Source organism: Panthera pardus, unplaced genomic scaffold (genome assembly GCF_024362965.1).
Source record: "Panthera pardus isolate Hobbes unplaced genomic scaffold, ASM2436296v1 HiC_scaffold_25, whole genome shotgun sequence".
NCBI classification, from domain to species: domain Eukaryota; kingdom Metazoa; phylum Chordata; class Mammalia; order Carnivora; family Felidae; genus Panthera; species Panthera pardus.
In genome coordinates this window covers 21,320,846-21,346,453 of record NW_026526821.1, presented here as the reverse complement: position 1 = coordinate 21,346,453, position 25,608 = coordinate 21,320,846, and the positions used below count along the sequence as shown (strand labels likewise).

The window sequence follows — 25,608 nt, the reverse complement described above, 5'->3', positions numbered from 1 at the left end:
CAAAACTCATGGAACTCTACACTTAAAATGTCCGTGTTTTATTGTGTAGAGTTCCATGAGTTTTGACGCAGGTATTTACGGTGTGATCACATCACGGTCAGGATAAAAACATTTGCATCACCCTGGGAATTTCCTTGTGTTTCTTTTTTTTTTCTTTTTTTTCAACAGTTTATTTATTTTTGGACAGAGAGAGACAGAGCATGAACGGGGGGAGGGGCAGAGAGAGAGGGAGACACAGAATCGGAAAGCAGGCTCCAGGCTCTGAGCCATCAGCCCAGAGCCTGACGCGGGGCTCGAACTCACAGACTGCGAGATCGTGACCTGGCTGAAGTCGGACGCCCAACCGACTGCGCCACCCAGGCGCCCCAAGCATCTGACTCTTGATTTCAGCTCAGGTCAGGATCTCACGCTCCGTGGGTGCGAGTCCCACGACTGGCTGTGCGCTGACAGCACGGAGCCTGCTTGGGCTTCTCGCTCTCTCTCCCTCTCCCTGCCCCTCCCCTGCTTGTGTTGCCTCTCTCTCTCTCTCTCTCCCTCTCTCTTTCTCAAAATAAATAAAGATATAAATATACGTTAAAATTAAAAACAAAAACAATAAAAAACAAGAGAAAATTTACAACCGTCTGGAGCCTAGAGTCGCAGAATCCATCTGTCGTACGTGTGGCCTGACTTGAGATCATCTTGCAAGACGTCAGCGGGGAGAACGCGGGGGGGCCCGTGGAGCCAGAGCACAGGCCTGGCGGGCTAAGGCAGTGGAAGGTCTGGTTGGAGAGGCGCGCCAGAGCCAAACAACGGGGCGTTGACATTTCAGTCTGTAAATAACGGAGAATGAATGGAGGTGTTCATCACGAGAGAGGTGTGGCAGGAAGGCTCCTCTGGCAGCACTGGGCAGGAGAGTTTAGAAGAGGAAGAGGGTGGGGGTTGTGGTCCCACTTCCGCTACCCTTAGGCCAGAAATAAACCTCAAACGATTCCACAGGCGACTTTCTCCCCGTCTCAAGTTGCTAAAAACGGGACTGGCCCAAAGCCTTGAACTTTCCCCGTCTTCTCTTCCAGCTGGCTCAGTTCCTCCTCTGGCCCCTGGCTTTATAAGCACCTCAGTTCTGCTGTCACCTTCAATAAGGGAGGCTCCTACGGAGAGAGCCTGACCAACCTCTGCCCAGGACGCTGCTGAAAACTGGATGATGGCCAGGCCGTCCTCTGTGGTGTTGGCCCTGTTGCTGCTGGCGGAGGTCTCTGGGTTTGCAGAAGGGGCGTCTAATCCTGGGTTCGTGGCCAGAATCACCAGAAAAGGCCTGGAATACGGTAAGGGGGTCGGCCATCCCTCTGGTGCGGCTGTTGCCCACCAGAGTGGTGTCGCAACCAGGACAAGGGATCTTAGAAACCTTGGGTATGTCACTCTCTGGGCTTCAGTTTCCTCATCTTGAATAGCGGAGGCTAAGGGTGGGGCTAGATCGGCATTTTCCCCAGGGGGCCAGCGGACTGTCCTGGAATTGCTGGGACACACGGTAAAATGTGGATTCCGAAGATCCGCCTACTACCGACGGAAGCGAGGCCTGGGAATCTGCATGGGTAACACAGGGTCCAGGCGATAGTGAAAAACCCGGAGGTTTGACTACACTGCAGTAACTCGTTCCTCAAAAGCTCCCACGGTATTGTATCATTGCTTCCACGACCTTGTTGAATGAATAGATAACAATTGCCACTTACCTGGCACTTGGAATTCATGATCTAATTTCATTCTCAGGCGTAGGGTGGTATCATTGTTATTACCATTGTACGGGTGGGGGGAAGCGAGTCTCAAGGAATTCAAGGGGCTTGCTTGGGAGCACACCAATAGTAAATGACAAGTCCTACATTCAATCCCAGGCCGTGTGATTTCAAAGCCCAGGCATCCGACTGCTACGCTTGGCTGCCTCCCAGGGAATGAGCTGACTCCCCCCATTTCCCCTCAGCCCACCGCTATGGAATAGCCACCCTGAAGAAGGAGCTGTCCACGATCAAGTTGCCTGATTTCTCAGGAAGCTTCAAAGTCGGTTGGATTAAAAGCGTGAGCTATGAGTTTTACAGGTGAGGTCTCCATTCTCCACTGCAGGGGCAGCGGAGGAAGAAGAATGGGGGCCTAGGTTCACGGGGTGGGAGGAAATAAACATGGAATCATCACTTGGGTTAAAGGCAAAAGGATCACGGCCAGCTCTTGTGGGGCTTCTGGAAGGTTCTATATGTTTCTTGAATCATCAGGATGGGAAGGAGAGCCTTAGAAACCATTTATGAGCCCCGCGAGGTCAGTCCTATAGAAATTACCCCTAGATTTTTGTTCTGCCAGAGACCCCCAGGTACTCTCCTGATTGCCCAGATGAGGGATCAGGCCATGCCACTTAAAGGTCAATAGCCCTTCCCACAGCCCTACAGTATCCTTGCATCTGGTTTTCGCAGTGAGATACTTTTTAGTTTGTTAACACATCCAGATCTGCCATCAACTGGGAGTTCTTCAAGGACAAGGGCTGAGCTGTGAATCTCTGTGTCCTCTGTGCCTAGAACCGGGTCTCACAGAACAGGGTCTCAATGGATGTTGGTTGAGTGAACTAATGAGTGTTGATTTGACAAGAGCCACGAACTCAAATGGCCACAGGGAGGGGGTATGTACCGGGTAGGGTGACTGTATCCATCACGGACCAGCCGAAAAAGCAGAATCCACACGAGGAACTTCGATGGAGGGAATCTAATATAGGGAACTTTCTCCAAGGTGTTAAAAGAACCGAAGAGCCAAGTAGAGGATAGTGAAGCAGCCAGAAATTCATAAAACCAGCGAATCACTAACAACCCTAGAGCCGAGAGCCTCGTGTGGAGGACTAATGGGCACCTGGCTTTTCTGGGTTTGATAGTCTGCCTTCCTTCTCCAGACTGAAGATCCATCGCTTCGAGCTCAGGAACTCGGATTTGAGACTACGCCCAACGCAGGGGATCACAGCCTCCTTGTCCAATAACTACGTGGCTGTCAGCGGGAACTGGAAGGTGAAAAAGGCTTTCATGTGAGTGGATTTGGGTGAGACTTGGGCAAGGGCAGGGCCTCCCACTCTGGGCTTCCATTTCTGGGTTCTTAACCCGTCTAGGAAGGACCCAGATATGACTATCCTTAAGCCTCTATTTTATCATCTGTAGAATGGGGTCAATATTAACCCATCTCATAGATGCAGTTGTGGATTTAATAACAGAGCAGATGTAAGGCATTTAGCAGCGTGCCTGCCTGGCACACAGCAGATGTTCAATAAATGCTCGCTGTTTTAGCTCATGACAGAGTAGAGGCTCAGTTAGGATACACAGCTAGTTAGTGGGGAACTGGGGACTGGTCTAGTTAGTGGGGAACTGGGGACTGGTCTGCATTCTATTGGCTCCTCTTCCTACAGGGGACCGATCACACATTTGCCTCCCATTTCTCCCAATCAGCACCCTCGATGGTACTTTCGACGTGCGCGTGGATGGCATTTCCATCTCGGTTTCCCTGAACTTGGGCAAGGACCAGTCTGGACGACCCACTGCCTCTGTGGCCCACTGCAGCAACTCCATTGGCCACGTCAGCATCGACATTTCTGGATCTCTAAGGTAAGAGACTCCACATGCTTGCTGGAGATTCTCGGAGACGCCTCGACATCTGGCCCACCCAGGGATGCTCCCAGTGGGGCATAAGAGCAAGATTTAAGGTTCATCAAGATCAGAGGTCAGTGAACCTGCAGGCCGATCCAGTCTGCCTCGTGTTTTTGTAAATAAAGCCATGGGCACTCAGCCACACTCACTTACTCCCATGTCGTCTACAACTGCTTTAGCGCTGCAAGGGCAGAGTTGAGTCGTTGCAACAGAGACCGTGTGGCCTGCGATGCCAAAAATGTGCACTATCTGGCCCTTTAAGAAGGAGTCTGCCGGCACCTGGGCAAGAGGGCCTTTAATGGCAACCCAGGATTCCAAAGTGACTTGCCCGGAGGAGATGCTCAGTGAACATCGAATGAATAATGCCAGTCCCCAGATGACTGTCTTCCCTCCGCTGGGGTTGTCACTGCATCGCCCAGATCCTGGCAGGACACAGGGCCTAACTGATAAGAATCTGATGAAGAGAATCTTAACTGGAGTGTGGACAGGGCTAAGGGGTGTTCAACAAGGGGTGTTGAAACTCCTGGAGACCGACGACAGTAGGGAGCTGTTACCACCCCTAGGGGTGAAGGTGAAAGGGGAGAGAAGGGTGTTGCCAGAGCCTAGAAAGAGCTGGAACCTTGGAGAAGGGGCCCTGGGGCAGGTATACTCACACACCCTGTCCCTGTGGCACAGCAGGGACACACCCGGTAAATACCCCAACCCCTCGCTCATTACTGCCTGCACCCCCTCATCAGCCAGACAGCAGGGGAGCCTGAGGGATGAATCTCCAGAGGCCAGCCCCCAGGACACAGAGGAGAGCAGAAGGGAACTGGCAAGGGAGCGGTGGCAAACAGAATGAATAACCAATCACCTCTTTGCTAGACATGAATTCATTGGATGACCACGTTGGGGGAAAAAATGTCAACAGAAACATGGGGTCCTTTAATCCTGTCAGCTGCAGGGGCATTTGTATTTCAGGAAGCCCAGAGACCGTTAGCTGTGCATTTACTCTACTGACAAATGTTTTCTGCACAAATACGAGGGGCTTTGAACTTAAGACTGCCATTTGGAAAAGGAAACTTTTAGCTGAGCCTGGATGGCTTTAAACCACTGTATTGTTTTATCTATTTAATTTTAATTTGTTCATGTTTATTTATTTTTGAGAGAGAGAGAGAGAGAGAGAGAGAGACAGAGTGCAAGCAGGGGGAGGGCAGAGAGAGGGGGAGACAGAATCTGAAGCAGGCGCCAGGCTCCGAGCTGTCAGCACAGAGCCCGATGCGGGGCTCGAACCCACGAACCGGGAGATCATGACCTGAGCCGAAGTTGGACACTTAACTGACTGAGCCACCCGGGGGGCCCCACTACTGTATTGTTTTAACTGGGTGGGCATAATACCCCATTTCTCAGGAGCAAAGCCATGAAATTCTGTGTAGTTTACACACACACACACACACACACACACACACACACACACAATGGAGATGAACACAGTGGTGGCCAGAGAAATATTTTAGCTAGTTTGTTATGGTGGTGATAGCTACATGGGTGGGTGCCACTGATAGGGACACAGAAGTATGATTACCCATGGTCTTGACCCAAGTGGGGAGTTGGTAACTATTTAATTGTTCATTCAACAAATATTTATTGATCCCTTATTATTTGTCAGATCCTGAGCTCAATGCTAGGAATACGAGATGATACACAACACACAGGGTCCCCACCTTGGTGTAATTCGTATTCCAGTAGGGGGAAGGAGACATAAAGTATATTAATATCTATTGAATTGCTTTCAACATAGTTGTGATAACACACTTATAAGGAGAGAGTCCAGATGCTGTGAATATAATTTGGGCAGAGACAGATTCTTCACGGAAAGGATATCTGAAACGAGCCTTGATTCTTAGCAAAAGAGGAGGAGGGGGGATCTTCTCCGGTGGAGGAAGAAACATGTGCAAAGATCCTGAGGCATGAAAAGTCTGTACTTCCCAGAAAGGGATCGGAGGCCAGTATACCTGAAGGGGTGGTGCTTAATTAGAAAGAGCGAAAGGAATAGGCGGGAGCCAGACTCTAGTCTTTATCCCAACATCAGGCAGCGGGGAGCCATTGAAGGATTTTAAGAAAGGCAGTGATATAATCAGATTGGCTTTTTTTAGAAGATCACTCCCTAGGAGATTAGAGCTGGGCAGAGTGAGTGGAGGGAGACCAGAGAGGAGAGAGGCAGTTGTCCGGGTGAGAGACGATAATGTCCCAGGCAGGTGATGGCAGGGGACGTGGGGGAAAGGGCATGTGACAGATTTAGGAGTTGGACCGAATCTGGGCAACAAGAGGAAGAATGGGGCCAGGATGACTTTATGAAGTCTGTGACCCAAGGAAAGTTTCCTACTGCTTCAGTCTGTTATGCTTCTACTCAGTGTTGGAGGGGTCCTCAGAGGTGTCAGAGGGGGTGGGCTTTTCTGGAAGCAACACCCCACCCACAGCTGTCAGGGACTCCAGCCGTGCTCTCTACAGCCAGCATCATTCAGATCCACCCAGGGGGCCAACGTTCACCCAGGCTATGAGTCCTGGGGCTTGCTCAGGGGACAGAACCCTGGAAAGTTCAAGATGCTTTCTGCAGAATCCCAGGGAATACTTGTGTCCGATTTTACTGCATGAATTTATAATATACCTACATTCATAATACACATCACCCAATCAGCAAGCATTGAATGGCAAAGAAAAATCTATGGGAGAAAAAATTTTTCCAGACATAATTCCACGGACTCACTCATTTCCCACAACCTCTTACCCTCACCCCGGGAGAGCACATAGCGTGGGATGTCTGTTTGGGGGCACAATTCTCACCGAGTGCTACCTGGGGTGGGGAGGTTTCTCTGAGAGCAGCTTTACCTGAAGTGGGTTAGACTCACAGCATGAGCCCAGGAGGTTATTCACCAGTGGCCCCTCAACACCTAACTCAGTGCTTGGCCCATCAGAGGCGCTCAGTAAATGTTTGTTGAATGAATAACTACTTGCTAAACTGCCAGGTAAGTTGTTCAGTGGATTTTGTAGGGTATAGAGAATGGACCTTACTCTGCTTGTTTTTCTTTTCTTGAGGTATAATTCACACATGACGTTATAGTAGTTCCAGGCGTACGACACAGTGACCCGATACTTGTATAGATTGTGAAATGATCACCACAGTGAGTCTCGTTAACATCTGTCACCACGCAGGGTTGCACGTATTTTTATTGTGATGAGAACTTTTTTTTTTTTTAACATTTATTTATTTTTGAGACAGAGAGAGAGACAGAGCATGAACGGGGGAGGGGCAGAGAGAGAGGGAGACACAGAATCAGAAGCAGGCTCCAGGCTCCGAGCCATCAGCCCAGAGCCCGACGCGGGGCTCGAACTCACGGACCGCGAGATCGTGACCTGAGCTGAAGTCGGACGCTCAACCGACTGAGCCACCCAGGCGCCCCTGTGATGAGAACTTTTAAGACCTACTCTTAGCAACTTTCAAATATGCAATAAAGCATTATTATCTATAGTCACCACGCTGTACGTCATAGCCCCATGACTTATTTGTTTTGTAACGGACGTTTGTCCCTTTTGACCTCTTCCGCCCATTTTGCCCCCTGCCCCCGCAACCACCAATGTGTTCTCCGTACCTATGAGCTTGATTGTTGTGGGTTTTTTTAGATTCCACGCATAAGGGAGACGTATGGTATTTGTCTCTCTCTGTCTGACTTATTTCACTTAGCGTAATATCCTCAAGGACCAGCCATGTTGTTGCAAATCGTAAGACAGCCTTCTTTTTTATGGTTGGCTAATATTCCTGTGTGTGTCTGTGTGTGTGTGTGTGTGTGTGTGTCTGTGTGTGTGTACCACATTTTCTTTATTCATTCATCCTTTGATGAACATTTAGGTTGTTTTTATATCTTGGCTATTATAAATAATGCTGTAGTTAATACAGAGGTGCCGATAACTTTTCAAGTTAGCGTTTTCAGTTTCTTCAGATAAGTACCTAGAGGTGGAATTGCTGGGTCATATGGTAGTTCCATTTTTAATTTGTTGAGGATCCTCCATACTTTCTCCAGAATGGTTCCACTAATTTACATTCCCACTAAGAGTACATGAGAGTTCCTCATCTGGCTGGGTCCCTTCTTGGGACAACGTGGGGGAAGATCAGACCCGCGAATGGCCCTCCTTTTTGGAGTCCTAGTTAATCACAAAGTGGATCCTGACTTCTTTCCTCTTTTTTTCCAGCTGGATCCTGAACCTCTTCCATAAAAGAATTGAAAACAATTTCAAAAACATCTTGGAACAAAAGGTAAGCAAAAGGATAAGTAGATTTGTGATTAATACAAGGACGGTTTGGCACGTACATAGGTACATATTTGATATTTGGAAAGAGCCTTGCCTCCTAAGTATGCTGTCATTTGAATGTGCTTCGTAAAACTTTCTTCATTTATGGTGCAAAAGCAAACTTCAAGGCTTTCCTAAGTTTGTGGGACCACGTATGCTAAATTGGCATTTGTACCTGGCAGAGCGTTTGATATCTAGTTGTAGATAATATTACAGACATACGGACGAGTGACTTTGGTCGGATCCTTCCCTCACACCATACACAAAAATCAAGTCCAGGTGTTCTAAGGATTTAAATGAATGCCAAACCAAATCCAAAACTTTTTCGGAAAAATTTTGGATATCTTTTCCACCATATTTAAGGTGAAACTTAAATATGACTCATTCTTAAATATTCTTAAATATGGCTCACCCTCCCCCCACCCCAAATGCACCATATTGAAAATCATAGTGGGGCTGATCTTCAGTACCTCTCACCTCCGGAAAAAGCCTTGGAGGCAAAGCATGCCTCTTCTTGGGAGTGCCTCTTCCACTTACCTGGTGTGTGTCTTTGGGCACACTGAAGGACCCCCTGGAACCTCACTCTACTCATTTGTTAAATTGGGACAATGAGCCCTACCTTGAAAGGGGCTGGTAAGGATTTGATTCGATAACCACTTAGCGCTCCCGGCACACAGGCTGTGCTCAGAGCACTCACCAGCATTACTGTTGAGACTCATTTCTCAACTGCATTTCACTTCCCGGAATCTTTGCTCTTGACCACATGAGTCCTGCAGTCAGACCTCTGGGGTCTAAATCCCAGCTCTGCAACTTGTCTGACTGGGATGCTGTGGTTAACGGGCTTACCCTCTCTGAGCCCTGGGATTTTTTTTTTTCATGTTTTTAAATGTTTCATTTATTTTTGAGAGAGAGAAGGAAAGAAAGTGTGTGTGAGTGGGGGAGGGGCAGGGAGAAAGGGAGACACAGAATCCGAAGCAGGCTCCAGGCTCCGAGGTGTCAGCACAGAGCCCGATGCGGGGCTCGACCTCATGAGTTGTGAGATCATGACCCAAGCCGAAGTCAGTCACCTAACCAACTGAGCCACTCAGGTGCCCCTGAGCCTTGGGATTCTTATTTATAAAACAAATAATCACAGCGTCTACACTGAAAAGCTGATGGGAGGACCGTATGACATCATGCACCCAGGCACTGACGAGTGCCTCATACAGAGGAAGGGCAGAGGAACTGACACGAGGCTATTTTCATTGCCATGTATGCCCCAGGAGCCCTGTGCAGCAGGCTGAGGTCAGAGGCAAGTTGTGGTCTCTGCCCAGCTCATATAGGAAACATGGGCCAGAAAAATCTGGATACCCTGCGTCCAGTGGGGAATGGGGCAGGTGTCGGAGAGGCTGAGCCCAAGGACTGGTCAGTTTCCCGGGATGGGAGCCCTGGCTGCGGCCCCCACGGGACTGAGGGTGCAGACAGAGATATGAAGACAGAGAGGACCTCTGACCCAGGGGCTTGGGGTGGGCGAGGTCAGGCCCCAGCAGGGCCAGCTTCCTGGGTGGCGCTGCCCTTTCCTCGTGCTCCGGGAGAGGCCAGGTCAGGCCCACCTGATGCAAGCTGGCTTGGAGTTTGCACAAAACAGTGGCTCCCAAAGTGGGGAAACTTCCCCCAAACAAAGTGTTGATTTTAAGTGATTGTGGAGCCTCGGTATTGCATCGTGCAGAATGATGGCGTGAACGAGTGATCCCCTTTGCAGTCCTCTCCCTCTTTCATCAAAGGGGAAGTCTCCGTTTGGGGTCAACGTATCCTGAACGCTTCTCACAAAAAAAAAAAAAAAAAAAAAAAGGGAGCATGATCCAACGAGGCAGCCGTATCCAGCCTGGCTTTTTTTTTCAATCCCTTGTATTCTTTTTTCCCAGTTATATCGTGTGTATGCCAAGGGAGGCCAGCTTTTCGCTGACGAGTGCTATAACATTTCTGTATTTTTTATTACGTGTATGTGATTCTTGAAAGGCCCCTTGATGCAAAGTGAACATTAAGTAAATGAAGAGGTGAGAAAGGCCAAGTCAGAGAGGTGGTGTAGGAATAGCAGAAGTTGGGAAATCGGAAGACTAGGGACTTCTGGGATCGTGCAAGCCGGAATTCTGGACGTTGGGAGCAGGCTGGTGGCCACTGAGGAACTGGTCTCAGGACTCTCCTTCTGGCTTTGCTTTGGGGCCCTCTGGTGGCCCTCATCAGTACTGCCTGCAGACCAGGCACCTTGCTCCGTAGGATCCCTTATTCCCAGGTAGCCGGGAGCCAGAGCAAGAAGAGGAAGCCAAGGGGCTGAGGAAGGAGGGGCTGGAGCCTCTGGTTCAAGAGCTGCCTCCTGCACCTAACGGCTCTTCTGCTTTACCCCTCGCTCTCTAATAAGCGCGTCTACGTACTACACTTCTTGCCCCTCAGCTGCCAAGACATTGAACTGAGGACCATGACAAGGGCAGACCCCGGGGCCAGACTTGGCCACCGTCCACTTTTAACGTGGGTTCCAGAAAAGTCTACGAACTTAAGCTGGGCCCCCGTGTGTGGCCCAGCCCAAATGGCACAGTGACCAAGTGTTGCGTGTTGATGAAGGTAGCGGCCTCTTCTCCCTTTCGACACGCTCCTCCCCCCCCCTCACACACCTACCTACAGGGTGGGGAGATAACCCACGTTTCCTGGAGGGTGGTGGGGGGAAGGGCAGGACCAAGGAGACAGAGGGTAGAGGGAGACTCACCTGACTTTCTCACGCACTTTGGACAGATCTGCGAAATGGTCCGGAAGTCAACAGCTTCTCACCTGGAGCCCTATCTCCGGACTCTGCCAGGTTTGGAGGCCCCCTCCCTTCTCTGGGTGCCATCAGATGCCGGGACACCTGGTACCCCTGGAGCCATCACCATCATTTCCCAAGAGCCCCGGGAGAACTTTCCCCCCTAAGGACCTCTCCACCTTAGAGTTGGATACGGGGTAACCCCCTCTCTCGGGGGTCTCTTCCGGAGGTGGGGGACTCAGGAGGTTAAGGGTAGTGACTCGGAAACCTGCCGGGAGCACGAGGTGGGCAGAGAATGACAAACGCATGGGAGAATCACGGGTCGGCTCTGCCCTGGCTGCTTTAACGAAACAGGGATGCTCTGAACTCCCCGCGTAGGGCCGGGGGTCCACCCAGCCCTGCCCCTCTGGCTGCCACAGGGACCTTTTACAATCAGGTCGGGTCTCCCCCTCTTCTTGGGACCTAGCAAAGATTCCTCTGACTCGCAGGACACTGAGCCCAGCTTCGAGTGACAAGGCCTTGCGTGGTCCGGCAATGTGGCCGGCCACACAGTCCCGATATGCCTCTAACATCGCCAACTCCTCTAATACACCCTACGTGCCTCTAATACGCTCTGTACTGCTACAAGGTCCTTGCACATATCGTTCCCTCTGCCAGGAACGTCCTGCCCCACTTCCACCCCCCTTTCACTGAGTCAACACCCACTCCTCCTTCAGATCAGAGCCCAAGCAACCCCTCCTCTGACTCCCTGTCCAAATCAAGCTGCAACCCCCTATTTCGCCCTCTATTATACGGCTGATACCATCCAAGGGACCTACGCTACCTAACAGAGTTGCACTTTTGCATTTATTTGCTCGAGTATTTGATTGTCTTTCCCTATCTTCCTCCCCACCCTGGACTGTCAAAGGACAGGGATTTGGGCTCTCTCGCTCAGGTGTTTCATCAGCCTCTTGCATTACACTTGGCACATAGCACATGCTCAGTAAACATTGAATGAACGAGTGAACGGATGCACACAGCACTCTCTTTGTGACTGAAGGTACCATGGGTCAGCCCCAGCCCCATGTCCATTCTCCAAAGGCAAAAGTCCACGTGAAAGGAGAGCCCTGAAACTATGCAGTGCACAACGCACACAACTGTGTCTGACTACCCTATTCATAACACTGTCTCTTTCCTGTTCCACAGTTATCGCCATGATTGACCAGGTTGCCGGCATTGACTACAGTTTAGTAGGAGCTCCCCAAGTGACTTCTCAAGTCATAGACACACCCTTCAAGGTAAGTTGCTGTGGAGAGGGGACTTTAGAGCTCAGGACTAGCAGAAAATCAATTCTACCTCCCAGAGTCGGCTCCTCCCCTCCTTCTCTAGTCCATCTGCCTATAAGTCCCCATCCTTGGCCAGTGTCCACAGCAGCAACAGGAAAGTAATATACCTTCTCTTGATTCCAGTCTCCTCCAGGATTCCCCGGGGGGTTGAGCCAGGCCCTAGAGCGCCAGCCTCCTCCAATCGTATTTACGAACCGAACACATCTGCTCCTTACTATGTGCCAGATGCTGAGTATTTGTACGAATATTAACTTATTTAAAATTTACGCCACCTAGAAACCATTGGCCCCATCCTAATTCGGCAAATGAAGCGGTCGAGGCACAAGGAAGCTGGGGACTCACCCAAAGTCCCAGAGCTAGTAAGTGGCAGGCCAGGGTTCAAACGGATACAGTTAATCTCCAGACTCCATGCTTCCCACATGCTTTCCACGTGCCACATCCTGAGCCTGGGAGAACACGGCACATACCTCCCCACCCGGCTCGATAACAGGGAGATTTGGGACGGTTGTCAGGGTCTAAATATTGTGGGGCCAGAAGGACACTTTCAGGACCCCAGGCCCACATTCTGGAGAGGAACCACCACCCAGGGCGCAGGAGACTTCCCTAGGCAGGCTTTGGATGCCTCTGCCGGGCACCCTCTCTGGTAGGAACCTTAGGTGGGTGATGTGTCCCTCTGTCTCCAGGGTGAATTCTTTGGCCGAAACTGGCGCTCCCCAGCCCCCTTCGATGCTCCTCCCATCAGGCTGCCTGAGAAACAGGACCACTCGGTGTACTTTGCCGTCTCCGAGCATGTCTTCAACACAGCCAGCCGGGTTTACCACCAGGCTGGGCGCATGAATTTCACCATCCAAAACCAGCACGTGAGTAAGAGAAGGAGGAGCCTGGGGGTCCCAGGAGAGAGCGTCAGGCAGGACAGTAGACCAAGGTTAGCGGTGTTCAGGGAAAGAACGTGCCATCTGAAACCTGCCGTGTGGGTTCAAATCCAGGCTGTGCCTCAGTTTCCGTCTGTGCATGTGGATCCCAGAGCTGCCTCTTCCCCAGGGATCTGTAAAGAGCGCGGTGTCTGACCCACGATACAGATAAGCTACTGTTGGTAGTGCTTTCAAACGTAAGCCAGACTCTGCGGTAACCTGTCTGGTCCTCCGAGTGGCGGATCCCAAGGCGGAGCTGGACTTGGGAGAGAGGGATGCGGGGCAGCGCCCGTGAAGGATAAAGGGGAGAGGAAGGGGGAGTAGGAAGGGAGAGCCCTCAGCGGGAGATGCAGTCCCGACACCGTGGAGGAGGGGGCAGGCGGGCGCGCTGGGTAGGAGTGCTGGAGGGCCCCCAAACCCACAAACCGTGAGATCGTGACCCGAGCCAAGTCGGAGGCGTGACCGACTCACCCACCCAGGCGCCCCTGCGTCTGGCTCATTGTCTTAATCCCGCCTGTGACCACCAAATTCTCCAGATCTACATACACCCTGGCTGTTCTCTGCCGGGGGCTGAGGGCTGTCTGGGAGAGTGTGGCCCCAGCACGAACGGTGTGGGGCCTGAATGAGACAGCAGGATGCTGCCAGCCGACCCCCCTCCTGGAAGTGGACCCCCTGAAGTCTGAGCCTCGCACCCCCACAGCCAAGCACTATGATGAGTGCCATACGAGCAGCCCGCGGAAAGAGGGGATCGTGAGGGAGGAGAGATCCAGCAAGGTGGGCTGCGTGCAGGTGTAGGCAGCGTTCGCCAAGCCGGAAAATCAGCAAGTCATTGGGGCCGGTAGAGGACGGCACCATGAGAGAGGTTGGGGGGCCAGCCATCTCTGGCAGTAGATTAAATCCAGGTCGCGCTGGTTACGAGACCTCACTGGTCTCCCTTGAGGGGAGCATCCTGAGAAACTATGAACAACAAAAACCGACTTTTGTTAAGAGTTTACTGGGTTTCCAGGCACTTAGCGCTCTGCCCACACATGGTCTCATTCAATCCTCGCACGCTCTGCTCGGCGGGTGCTATCATGATCATCCCCATTTTCCAGGCACAGGACCTAGCAAGGGGTGCCGGAAAGTAGTCCGCCAAAAAGCTGGCAGCAGCGGTATTTGAACCCAAGCTGTCTGACCTCCAAGTCCACATCGTGTCCTGCGTCTCAAGCAGCCTCGTGCTTCTTCTACTGCAGATTCCCCTGGACTCTCCAATCCACCTGCACACCAACTCATTCCGGGCCATTATTCCTCAGGTAAGACCCGCGAACACTAATCTCGGAGTATAAGGCAACCCCTCGACCTAGACCAGATGCGGAGATTGTATTGGCGTGGCCGCGAGCTGTGCCTACACTTCCTCCAAACAGCTTACCTATTAGAACGGTGGGTAGAGATAAAAGCTATTAAGTTTTGCATGCACCAGTCCCATCATTCTCTGACCCCTTGTGGCATAAAGTCTCAGGATCTGGATTCGGATTGATTGCCTGTGTTTGAACCCTGGGTCTGCTGTTCTCCATCCCTGGAACTCTAGAGAGAGTTCTCCATCTCTGGAACTCTCCAACTCTGGAAATCCGACTCGTCGGGCCTCAGTTTCCTCGTCTGTCAAACGGGGACAATAATAATACCTGACCCGCCGGGTCGCTGGGAGGGTCACATGGGAGATGATAGCACCGAACCAGCGCAAATGTATAAGATCTTTCTGGGGCACAAGGGGGGAGGGCACATCGGGCCGGCTCATAATTTGGGGCTAGGCCACTACTTGATATTTGTTTGACGTTTATGTAAAGCGTAGCTGAAAAGTGGCAGAAGCCCAGTGGAGGACAATCGGTGCCCCCTCTCTTGAACCAGGCAATTCAGCCCCAGCCCCAAATTCACACTGTAGTCAACACAAGCTGGCCCGCATAGGCAGCAGTATGGCGACCATCGCTGTTACTGGAGCGTGCCCACTGGGGGTGTCTCTCACTTTATTAGAGTACACTTTCCAATCACAACACCTGTCTATTGGAAAGAGTTCTGGAAAACACAATGCCCGCCCTCCTGTCACATTTCCACTGCTGGTCAAAGGCCCTTGGAAGTTTGGACTTTGGGGATCTGCCCACCTGCCCTTCCCTGATACAGCTCGGGCTCCTTCTGTCTGTCTCCCGCCCTCCCCTGAGTCTCTGCCCTCTTTCTCCAGCTGGCCAGGTTGTACCCCAATACGGAGCTAGAGCTCGAGACGTCTCCCGAATCGGCCCCGTTCCTGATGTTCACCCCTGGAAATGTGACCCTCAGTCCAGTGATAGACATCCAGGCCTTCGCTCTCCTGCCCACCTCCTCTGAGCGCAAGCTACTCTTCGAACTCAGGGTGGTAAGTCTGATCCCAGCTCCCCAGAGGAGCAAGGGGTTCCCCCTGCCACGGTGTAAGCCTCTCCCTCCTCTGAAGGACCGGGAGACTGCACAGTTCGTAGACGCTGGAGGCTGCTTCTTCTTGCCAGCGGCGTGAGGGGACCTTGCATTTCAGGCTTCCCAAGGGCATACTTAATCACATCATACACTGTCACAATTGCGAGAAAGCTTAAAAGTCATTCCCTCCAGCTACGTTGGACCATTTTAGCTTGCGCACTCTTACATTTGCTATAAAAACGTGTTTGATTTAAAGCACAACCCTTCTGAAATTAGTATAAATAAAAATCATTAAATTACCTTTTTAAAGAAGGTATAAAATGTAAAGAAGTCTTACGATGGCAATACTCTCCAAACTGAGCTACACGTTCAACACAATCCCTATCAAAATCCCAGCTGGCTTTTTTCGGCAAGCTGATCCTAAAATTCATATGCAAACTCAAGGGGCCTAGAATAGCCAAAACAATCCTGAAAAAGAAAAACAAGCTGTAGAGCTCCTACTTCCCTATTTCAGAACTTACTAGAAGGCTACAGTAATCAAGATAGTGTGGTGCTGGTGCAAAGAGAGACATACAGATCAACGGAATAGAATTAGGAATCCAGAAATACATCACCATATTTACAGCCAAATGATATTCAACAAGGGGACCAAGGCAATTCAGCGGAGGAAGAATAAGATTTTTTTTAAGTTTACTTATTTTGAGAGAGAGAACACGCACAAGTGGGGAAGGGGCAGAGACAGCAGGAGAGAGAGAGAATCCCAAGCAGTCTCCCCAACACCGGGCTCGACCTCATGAGCCGTGAGATCACGACCTGAGCCGAAATCAAGAGTTGGACGCTTAACCGACTGAGCCACCCAGGTGCCCCAAAAAGAAGCTTTTAAGAAATGGTGCTGGGACAACTGGATATCCACATGCAAAATGAAATCAGACCCCTTCCTTATACCTACACAAAAAATTGACCAAAAGTGGACCCCAACCCAAAGGTGGGAGCTAAAACTACAAAACTCTCAGAAAAAAAAAAAACACAGTATTAAATCTTCTTGACCTTGGGTTAGGCAAAGGCTTCTAAGAGGCAAATCAAAAGCATGAACAACAAAATTAAAAAATGGGTAAATTGGACGTCACCAAAATTAAAAACTTCTGTGCTTCAAAGGACATAATTCAAAAAAGTGAGAAAACCCACAGAAAGAGAGAAAATGTTTGCAAAGCATATATATGGGAAGGGATGTGCTTCCAGAATATATAAAGAACTCTTACAAGTCAGTCATAAAAACAACAAGCCAGGGACGCCTGTTTGGCTCAGTCGGTTAAGCGTCCGACTTCGGCTCAGGTCATGATCTCACGGTTCGTGAGTTCGAGCCCCATGTCGAGCTCTGTGCTGACAGCTCAGAGCCTGGAGCCTGCTTCAGATTCTGTGTCTCCCTCTCTCTCTGCCCCTCCCCCACTCACTCTCCACCCCCTCCGTCTATCTCTCTCTCTCAAAAATGAATAAACATTAAAAAAATTTAAATGACAATCCAATTTCAAAAGGGGCAAAACACTTCTGCTTCTGGGAAGATGGGCTAGATAGATGTCCATTTCCCCCACTCCTGCTGAGTACAACCAAAAACCTCACACATTACATATAAAATAAACAAGAAAACTCTGAAAGGCAGAGAGAAAAAGGTGGATGGGCCAGGGGCCTCAGGATCTAAGGAACGGCATGATGATGAGTGCCTTGGGTTTTCTTTTTGCCCTACAGAGTTCAATTTGGGGCAAGGTGGAAACACTCCCAGGCACAAGCAAAAAAGAGCCCCAACAACATCCTCCTGTCTCTAGCCAAAGGACCAAAAATGGGACAGCCTCGTAAGACAAAACTTATAGACAATCCATAACTCGCTTAAGGCTATACCAACATGCCCAACACCCCTGCCGGGGTGTGTCAGTGGAACAGAGAAAAGGAGTGAATTAAAAGATAGGACGATAGAAATGAGCCAGTCCGAACCCGCAGACTGAACAGACGTAAGGAGCCTCAGGGCCCCGTGGGACTCCGACAAAAGATCTCACCTTCATGTCTTCAGAGTCTCAAAGTAATAATGGCTGGGAATTCCCCAAATTTGGCAAGAGACATAAATCCAGAATAGCGAACCACCCTAGATGTCGCCTGGTTCAACCCCACCCCTCGACAGACCAGGCCCCGGGGTCGGCTGGTGGTATCTTTAAATGTCCCTAGGGCTCAGGGACTCTCTGAACTTCTCTTAGTAGCCTGCTTCAAAGCCCAGTCATACTTGTCGGTGGACGGTCTCCCTATTCGAATGTTCTGTGTCTTTAGCTCCGGCTTATTTCCCCTTCTTGATGCTTCCATTAAGACCTCTAAAACCCCAGCTCACCTTTCTTAAAATCGGCTGGGGAGCCACCAACATTCTGCATCCCCAGCCCACAATCCTCGGGTCGCTCCTTTTCACCTACATGTTCCACATCCCGCCGTGGCTTCTATTTCTTTTTTTTTTAATTTTTTTTTTAATGTTTATTTATTTTTGAGACAGAGAGAGACAGAGCATGAATGGGGGAGGGGCAGAGAGAGAGGGAGACACAGAATCGGAAGCAGGCTCCAGGCTCCGAGCCATCAGCCCAGAGCCTGACGCGGGGCTCGAACTCACGGACCGCGAGATCGTGACCTGAGCTGAAGTCAGACGCTCAACCGACTGGGCCACCCAGGCGCCCCCCGTGGCTTCTATTTCTGAAGCATTTTCTCCTGGACTGGGAGCCAACCGGACTTCTACATGGGCTGAGAGTCTGGGTTACCCCCCTTTGCTTTTCTAGACGACCAACATCTCCGCCACCATCAGTGTGAGCTCCGGCAGGATCGTTGGTTCGGTGACCACGGGCAGGTAAGAGGCCGCAGGATGAGGGGAGGAAATAGGGCAGGATGGGGAGAACCCGGCAGTGGCTAGAGCATCTAGTCTGTTCGCTGATAGGACTGGCATTGACCCTTGGAAACAGAGATCTCCACGGGGGCTGGCCTATCCTGTAATCCAGGTGCCCCTTTGGAAAGGCATGTTGACATGGCATGCATGAAAGGCATGCTTCCCTGTCCCCTCTCAGGCATCAGTGGAGGAGCCGGACTTCCGCAAAGGGATAACTTAGGAACCGTAATCTACCTGGAAGACGGGGGGCTCTGCAGGGACTTTGTATAAAAGATTGAGAAAAACTATCAGTAACCTGCACAGGAGAAAGGGAGATTTGGGATGCAGGGTTAAAGACGCCCCAGCCACTCCTTGCTGCTCCCCTGTCCAGACACCCAGTCAGTAGGCAAGTCCTTACCTAACCAGGGGGCCAGTGGGGGGGGGGGGGAGGGATGCAGGCTTTGGGCGGGAGGGAGTATATCCCCAGCGAGGGCTGGCGCTTCCCCTGGCGGTGTCCTCCGTCTGGAGCCCTCACCTGTGTCCCGTGTGTCACTCGCTCTGGGTGCTGCTGCCTGCTGGGGAACAGGTGCAGCGGGTGCGTCAGAGGAACTGATTCCGGGCTTCGGGGCTAGATGTGTGTTGGCTGATAAAGTGCACTGACCCCATTAAGATGAACATCTCCTTTAGAGGCCTTTAAACAGAGAAGCCCATGGTGAAGCTGTGGGCCGTGCAGAGGTCCCGGAATTTGAGTTTATGCATAAACCTGGCCTGGGGCGGGGGGTGGGGGTGGGGGTGGGGCGGGGGTCGCAGTATCCGAGCGGACAGACAACGGCTTGGGCTGTGGAGAGACGACAAAATGAGGGACGACGTAAGAGGACCTCACACAGTGGTTTCATCAAGGAATTAGCAGAACGATTCTGCTCCATGAGAAGAAAGCAGAGATCAGCCCAGGGTAGTTAGAATCCCTGAACAAGAGAGCCCGGCCAGCAGCCAGGAGGTTCAAAGGTGGGGGGGGGGGGGGCGGGGGGTTGGCTGCTACAGCGACAGCAACCGAGGTCCCCCCGGAACAATATTGTCTGTTCCCAGACAAGAACAATGATAATTGTTTGCATAATTATCATGCAAATAACGCGTGCTCATGGCAAGAAAAAGTTGGAAATTGCAAAGGTGTAAAAGAAAACCACCCCGAATCCCCCCTAACCCTGCCACGTAGTAATAGTTTCCCGCTTCCTTCCATTTTTTGTGCCGTTTTACATAATCGGCCGAGCAGAGCATTACTTTTTGTATCCCACTTGTTCCAGTCAGTGTTTGTATTGTCATAATTTATGTAAATTGTTGCAGATGCTCTGCCAGCCTTATTTTTAACAACGTCGCTTCTTCTTAAATCACCGGGCATGCTTGAAGGCCTTAAAGGCACCACACTGCAGAGAAACGCTGGGGTGCCCAGGCCCCCGGGAAACGGCCTTGCCCGTGGGCACTGGGTGCTCCCCTCGGGTAACGGCGAGGAAGTAGCGGTCACGGCTCGCGGTGACCCGTGCCTCTCTTTCTCCATGCAGTAAGCTGAAATTGGAACTGAAACACTCCAACGTCCGTTACTTCAACGTGAGTTGTTTTCCCCAGCACCTCTTCTGTGTGTTCTCCGAGCAGGGATTCGGCACGGGGTGGGGGGGGGGGGGGAGGCCACAGAAGACGCATCATGGAAACGGATGCCGTGTCTAAAAGTTAATCCTCCAAGAAGGGCGTTGCCTGAGGGCCAACGGAGGCAACAGGACGTGGACATCAAGAGCGTTGAAGGAAGATAGATCTGGGCGCTTTTACCAGATGTGCCGCTGGGTTACTGCGTGACGTGGGGAAAATGACTTAACCTTTCTGGGCCTCAGTTTCCCTGACCGTAAAATGGGAATACTGATACCCACCCCAGCTACTTCGAACGGGAGCTATCACGTGACGTGGGGCAATGAAGTTAGTAAGACCCTTTGACAAAGTGCCTCACACAGAGTAAGCTCTCGGTATATATTCAGTGTCGTGATATCATGATAATAGGAGCCCAGGTCCACAACACCTTACCCAAAGCCCTTAGAGCTGATGGGCTTCAGAATTGAGAACTTTTGACAGGAAATCTGGGGCGTCCAGCATAGCTTAGCTAACTCTTTCAGGGGGATCTGGGGCAGCGCTCTATCACCAAACACATTAAAACTTCTGCAGCAAAATTTTAAAGTGTTTGCACCGAGTGGAGTAAGAACCACGAAATATCCCGACGGCAGTTCAGGTCCGGGGTTGCCATAAGATGAGCCTGTACGTCCTGATGGCGAAGGAAGGTCAGAGACTGGGGTTTAGGAGATCGGGAGTAAGGAGCTGTTTGTTCATCGGCAGCCAACCTGCTTTGGGAGTGGGGTGGCATGTCGGTGTTTCTGGAGGCGGGGGCCAGGCAGATGTCCTTCCCTCGGACTCGTTTTCATTCACATCCTGTTTGTTCCCTTTGCTCTGTGCCGCCCCCCCCCCCCCCCCCGCCAGGTGGATCTGATGGAAGCCATCCTCAATTACTACGCGCTGCACACCCTGTACCCCTCCCTCAACGGTAACCCTAGCTGCTACCGTGCAAACGTTGAATTCACCCTTTCTGTAGGAGTCAGGGATCAGTCGGCCTGCCACTTACCAGGCTGAGCCCCTCTTCTTCCGGGACCCCGCGCTCATGGAGCTCACGCTTTGTTGGGAAGGCAGACGTGTAACAGGCAGTGACAACCTGCGTGACAAATGCCTTGACAGAGGAAGCACAGGGTGCTGTGGGAGCTAGGAGGAGGCACTGAACATGACTTAGAGGTCGGTCCAGGCTTCCAGGAGGTGAGGGTCAAGTTGAGTCCCAAAGCACAGGGAGTTGGGTCAAGGGAGGAGGGGCATTCCAGGCAGCACCTGGAGAACATCTGGAGTTGGCACCAGGGCCAGGTTGGGTGACTGACTTGCTCGGTGACCTTGACCTTGATGGAAGCAGCGCTTGGCCCAGTAGCTGCCGGAGAACCAGCCGGCCTCCTTCTACGCCACGGCCTTCTCCAGCTGGCCTCACCACCTGCCTTTTACCACCACGAGGTTAGAGCAGGAAGTCATCCTGGAAAAGAGAGAGCGGCGGAGATGATGGTCCTCGGGGACGAGTCCCTGGTTATAAGTACAGCATGTCCCATCCCGGCCGCTCTGGCTGGTGGAGGCTGTCCACATCTGTCCCCTCCTGAGGAAGCCGCATTTGCTGGGCATTTTCATCTACATGCCCCGCTCCCCACAGAAAACCGGCCCCGAATCCAGCAGCCTACCGCATTTCAAAGCAGCCCGCCCTGTCACCGGCCAGCGGCCAATGCAGTGAGCTGTGTCCCCACACGTCCTCAGCCTTCTCCGTCCAACCCGTGTCTCTCTGCTGTTTATCTTCCAGCAAAGCTTGAGGAGGGCTTCCCTCTGCCTCTGCCAAGGGACACCTACCTCAACAGTTTGGAGCTCCACGTCCACAAGGTCAGTGAGACGCGGGGTCTGGATGGGGAGCCCTAAGGCCTCCTGGGAGGGCTGCTTTCGGGGCTGGTAGATATTAGGGGGAGCCCCTGATTCCCACTTATATCCTGGACTTAATGTTTATAGGGACAAATATTTTTGTTTTAAATTTTGGAGTGCAGATGCAGGTTTGGATTATGTGGAATCTTGGCTTCGTGCAGAAAGGCTCCCAGTAATTCAGTTCAAAGGCCTTAACTGCACATCAACAATGTGGAGGGCCCTATACCCACGTGTGGCAGGAGGAAAGCGTGCACAGGGGTCAGATTAGACGCACCACTTCCGGGTTGAAGAGCCAGAACCTCCTTGGTGGTGTGAGAGTCCCCGCTGGGCCACCAGCCAGCCTTCCCTCCCACAGCAGCAAGGGATGTTCCCGGAGAAAAACTGACCAGGCCTTTTAGCGCAAGAAGCACGTCAGGGGCAGGGACAGGGACAATGACAGTTTATAACTCCAGAGACACCCATGTCTTCAGTGTTCATAGCATGTTCTTACTCCAAGGTAATTCTAGACTACATCCTTATAAATTAATTATGCGAGGGGAGTAAACTGAGGCAGCACCCAGAGGCACATTGTTCTCCTGGGAGAAAAAACTTCTGGGGGACGGACAGTGACATTCATGCGTGTCTTCCAGAACTCAGCAGATCGGGAAATGCAAATAAATTCCCGGGGGGCAGGCAGCTGAGAGGGACAGTGTTTCTAAAAACCTCCAAGACCTGGGGCGCCTGGGTGGCGCAGTCGGTTACGCGTCCGACTTCAGCCAGGTCATGATCTCGCGGTCTGTGAGTTCGAGCCCCGCATCAGGCTCTGGGCTGATGGCTCGGAGCCTGGAGCCTGTTTCCGATTCTGTGTCTCCCTCTCTCTCTGCCCCTCCCCCGTTCATGCTCTGTCTCTCTCTGTCCCAAAAATAAATAAAAAACGTTGAAAATAAAAAATTAAAAAAAAAACAAACAACCTCCAAGACCTAAAGGCATGGCCTTTGCACTTGACCTGGTGTTTCGGTTCAAGTGAGAACGTGCCTCTAGACCCAGTGGGGGTTCCCCTTTCGGGAAGCTCCTCTCCTACGCTGCTCACAAAGTGAGCTTTCTTGTGTGTCCTGTTTGCCTCCTCTCCAGAACTTCTTGCTCTTGGGGGCCAACCTTGAAGAGGCCGAACATTGAAGAGGAGTACCCATGGCCGGAGGAGGGGACGGCATCACAGCTGGGGCTGCCCCTGCCCCCGTGGGGGTCCGGAGGCTGCAGCCGCACTGCCTCCACTCCCGTGAGGGCCCCCTCCACGTGGGCACTAGTCACCGGGGAGCCTGTGGCACCTGAACACAAGCCTGAACAGGTGACCCCTTCCCCCCCTCCTTTCTCCTCCTCCTCCTTCCCGTGTCCCTTCGTGGTTTCTTTACGGCTGTCCTTAGCCTTACTCTGGGTGGCTTGCCCCTGGCTACCTACCTGCCGGCCACCGGAATAAACCTCAGTAAAGGGTTTGGAAAGCATGAGCAATGTCTGGTCGCCACACAGCTCAAAGCACCTCGCTCACCACGAAACATGAACTTAGTCCCCTGTGTCCTTTGGTGTCGTGGTTACAGGAGCAAGAGTCAGACAGAGGGGGCTCAGCGCTTCCTTGATGTGTGATATTGATCGAAATGGGAACGGGGTGCCTGGGTGGCTCAGTTGGTCGAGCGGACCGACTTCGGCTCGGGTCGTATCTTGCGGTTCATGGGTTCCAGCCCCACATCAGGCTCTGTGCTCACCGCTTGCTCAGAGCCTGGAGCCTGCTTCGGATTCTGTGTCTCCTTCTCTCTCTGCTCCTCCCCAGCTCACGCTTTGTCTCACTCTGTTTCTCAAAAACAAATAAATGTAAAAAAAAAAAAAAAAAAATGTTTTTTTTTTAAAGATCCTTTAATACACTAGGAGTTGGATGACAGACTTCCAAATTTTAAATAAATCTGTCTCGAACCATCAACCAACAGCATACCTCTGATGAAATCATCGAAGTGTTGTGTTTTTTTACCTCGGAAGGCCCAGGAAATGAGCCAGCAAGGTCCGATGACCTTACCCAGGAAAATCCAGGATGTCTAAGAGTGAAGATGGGAGATGGTCAGCAAGGATGGTGAAAGATAATGAACCAAAGTGAAATATTTGCCTTGAATGCTCAGTTAGTTACCAAAGGCTGATGTCCAGCCTACTCTGTTCTGTGCTGATAAACTCCCTGTCCAGCTAGCCCCCACTGTCCCCTGACAGAGGAATTCCTGCCTCTCCAAGCCAGGCTCGGGCATAAGGTCTTTTGTCCAAGATCATTTCCTCTAGCATCTCCATTATTAGTCTGTCACCATCTGTCATCTCTCATGGAGAAGGCAGCTTGATGAGGGTCTCGTCATTGTCATGTGAAAAACCTACAACCTACACCATCCCCTTCTAAGACAATGGGTGACTTTTCTGATCTGACCACTTCTGTGTCCCTAGACTCTGACTTCCAACCCCAGTCCTTCTGGGACAATTCAGCAGGAGTCCTCCCGAAAGCCTGTGGGTCACCCATCTTCCTTTTCCACCTCCATTCCTGAGGGACCTTTCTGAAGCCGGAAAAACAGCTGGGCCCGTCCCTGGTGCTCCCTTGTCTGAGCACACGGGACAGCCCATTCAGGATTTTCCTAACTGGCTGCCATCAGAACGCTTCATTTTCAGCTGAAATCTGTGATCAAAAATTGACCCATTCGTATTTTCAGAGCTCAACATGTCACCCTGATCGCCGGATGCCTCGGTTTGGTGGCATATTTTCTTAAAGAATCCTGTTGAAAGTTCTGCCCCTGGGTGGCGGTGGGGACAGCCTGCATTCAGAGGGGGTTAGGTATTAGGGAGCCCTCCCCCACCAGCTCTTACGAACAACAAAGCTGACATTTTCGTCTCCTTCTGCCTGATTCCTGCTTCTCACCTGGTGTGACTCAAGAGAATTTAAAGTGACAAGATCAGGGGCGCCTGGGTGGCTCAGGCGGTTGGGCGGCCAACTTCGGCTCAGGTCATGATCTCGCGGTCTGTGAGTTCGAGCCCCACGTCGGGCTCTGTGCTGACCGCTCAGAGCCTGGAGCCTGTTTCGGATTCTGAGTCTCCCTCTCTCTCTGACCCTCCCCTGTTCATGCTCTGTCTCTCTCTGTCTCAAAAATAAATAAATGTTAAAAAAAAAAAATTAAAAAAAAAATAAAGTGACAAGATCATCACCCTTAAAGGACAATGGGGGCACAGACTTTCCAATCAGGAAGGGGATGCTCTTGTGCCACAGCTCAAGCTGAAGCCCTGCAGGGGTTTCAATCCTACCATCTTCATAGCAGTACCAATCAGAAAGACCATGTTGTAGCTAAAACCGTAATTTTTAGATCCTTGCTTAACTTCTGTAAAACCTCAAGTGTTAATTTGAGTTTGCAGATAAATCTTTTTGGATCGTAGATAATTTCCAAGTTAAAAACCAGTTTTAAACTTTGGTCACTGAACCCAGTTCCAATTTATCCTCAGTCTTCCACGTTTAAAACAGCTATAAATTAACCAGATGGGTGATGTGTGTAACTATAAAAATATTCAATGTAAGCTCAGGGAGAAAAACAGCTCGATAGTCCTCCCGTCGTCTAGTTTTCTAGAGTCTAGAGAAAACAAAAGATGTTTACTTTGCTAATGATGGTAATTAGCAGAAATGGCTAAGACAGTATTAGGCATAATTACAGGGAGAAGTAAGATAACACAGGTAGTTTGCTTCAGGGAATTATTAGTTTCCCAGGATGATAAATTCACTATGATACGTACATTGCTTTTTGTAATATGT

General features: G+C 51.1%; 1 protein-coding gene across 1 annotated transcript; it reads left to right on the top strand.

Moving 5' to 3' along the window:
* Positions 1–1,024: 1,024 nt before the first annotated feature.
* On the top strand, positions 1,025–24,767 carry LOC109272456 (lipopolysaccharide-binding protein-like). The gene is made up of 15 exons (XM_019458519.2): positions 1,025–1,304; positions 1,955–2,069; positions 2,903–3,031; positions 3,447–3,602; positions 7,872–7,935; positions 10,737–10,800; positions 11,929–12,020; positions 12,752–12,928; positions 14,212–14,271; positions 15,192–15,362; positions 18,202–18,269; positions 19,841–19,886; positions 20,799–20,862; positions 21,703–21,779; positions 22,926–24,767. Exons 1-15 carry the CDS (start codon positions 1,181–1,183, stop codon positions 22,968–22,970), a joined length of 1,452 nt encoding a protein of 483 aa, XP_019314064.2. The 5' UTR covers positions 1,025–1,180; the 3' UTR covers positions 22,971–24,767.
* The last annotated feature ends 841 nt before the right edge of the window (positions 24,768–25,608 follow it).

Bases quoted from the DNA above. Each gene is read 5' to 3' on its own strand.
- LOC109272456 (XM_019458519.2), top strand. From the start codon at position 1,181: ATGATGGCCAGGCCGTCCTCTGTGGTGTTGGCCCTGTTGCTGCTGGCG. The intron at 2,070-2,902 runs GTGAGGTCTCCA...TTCCTTCTCCAG, and splicing joins GTGAGCTATGAGTTTTACAG to ACTGAAGATCCATCGCTTCG. The intron at 7,936-10,736 runs GTAAGCAAAAGG...CACTTTGGACAG, and splicing joins AAAACATCTTGGAACAAAAG to ATCTGCGAAATGGTCCGGAA.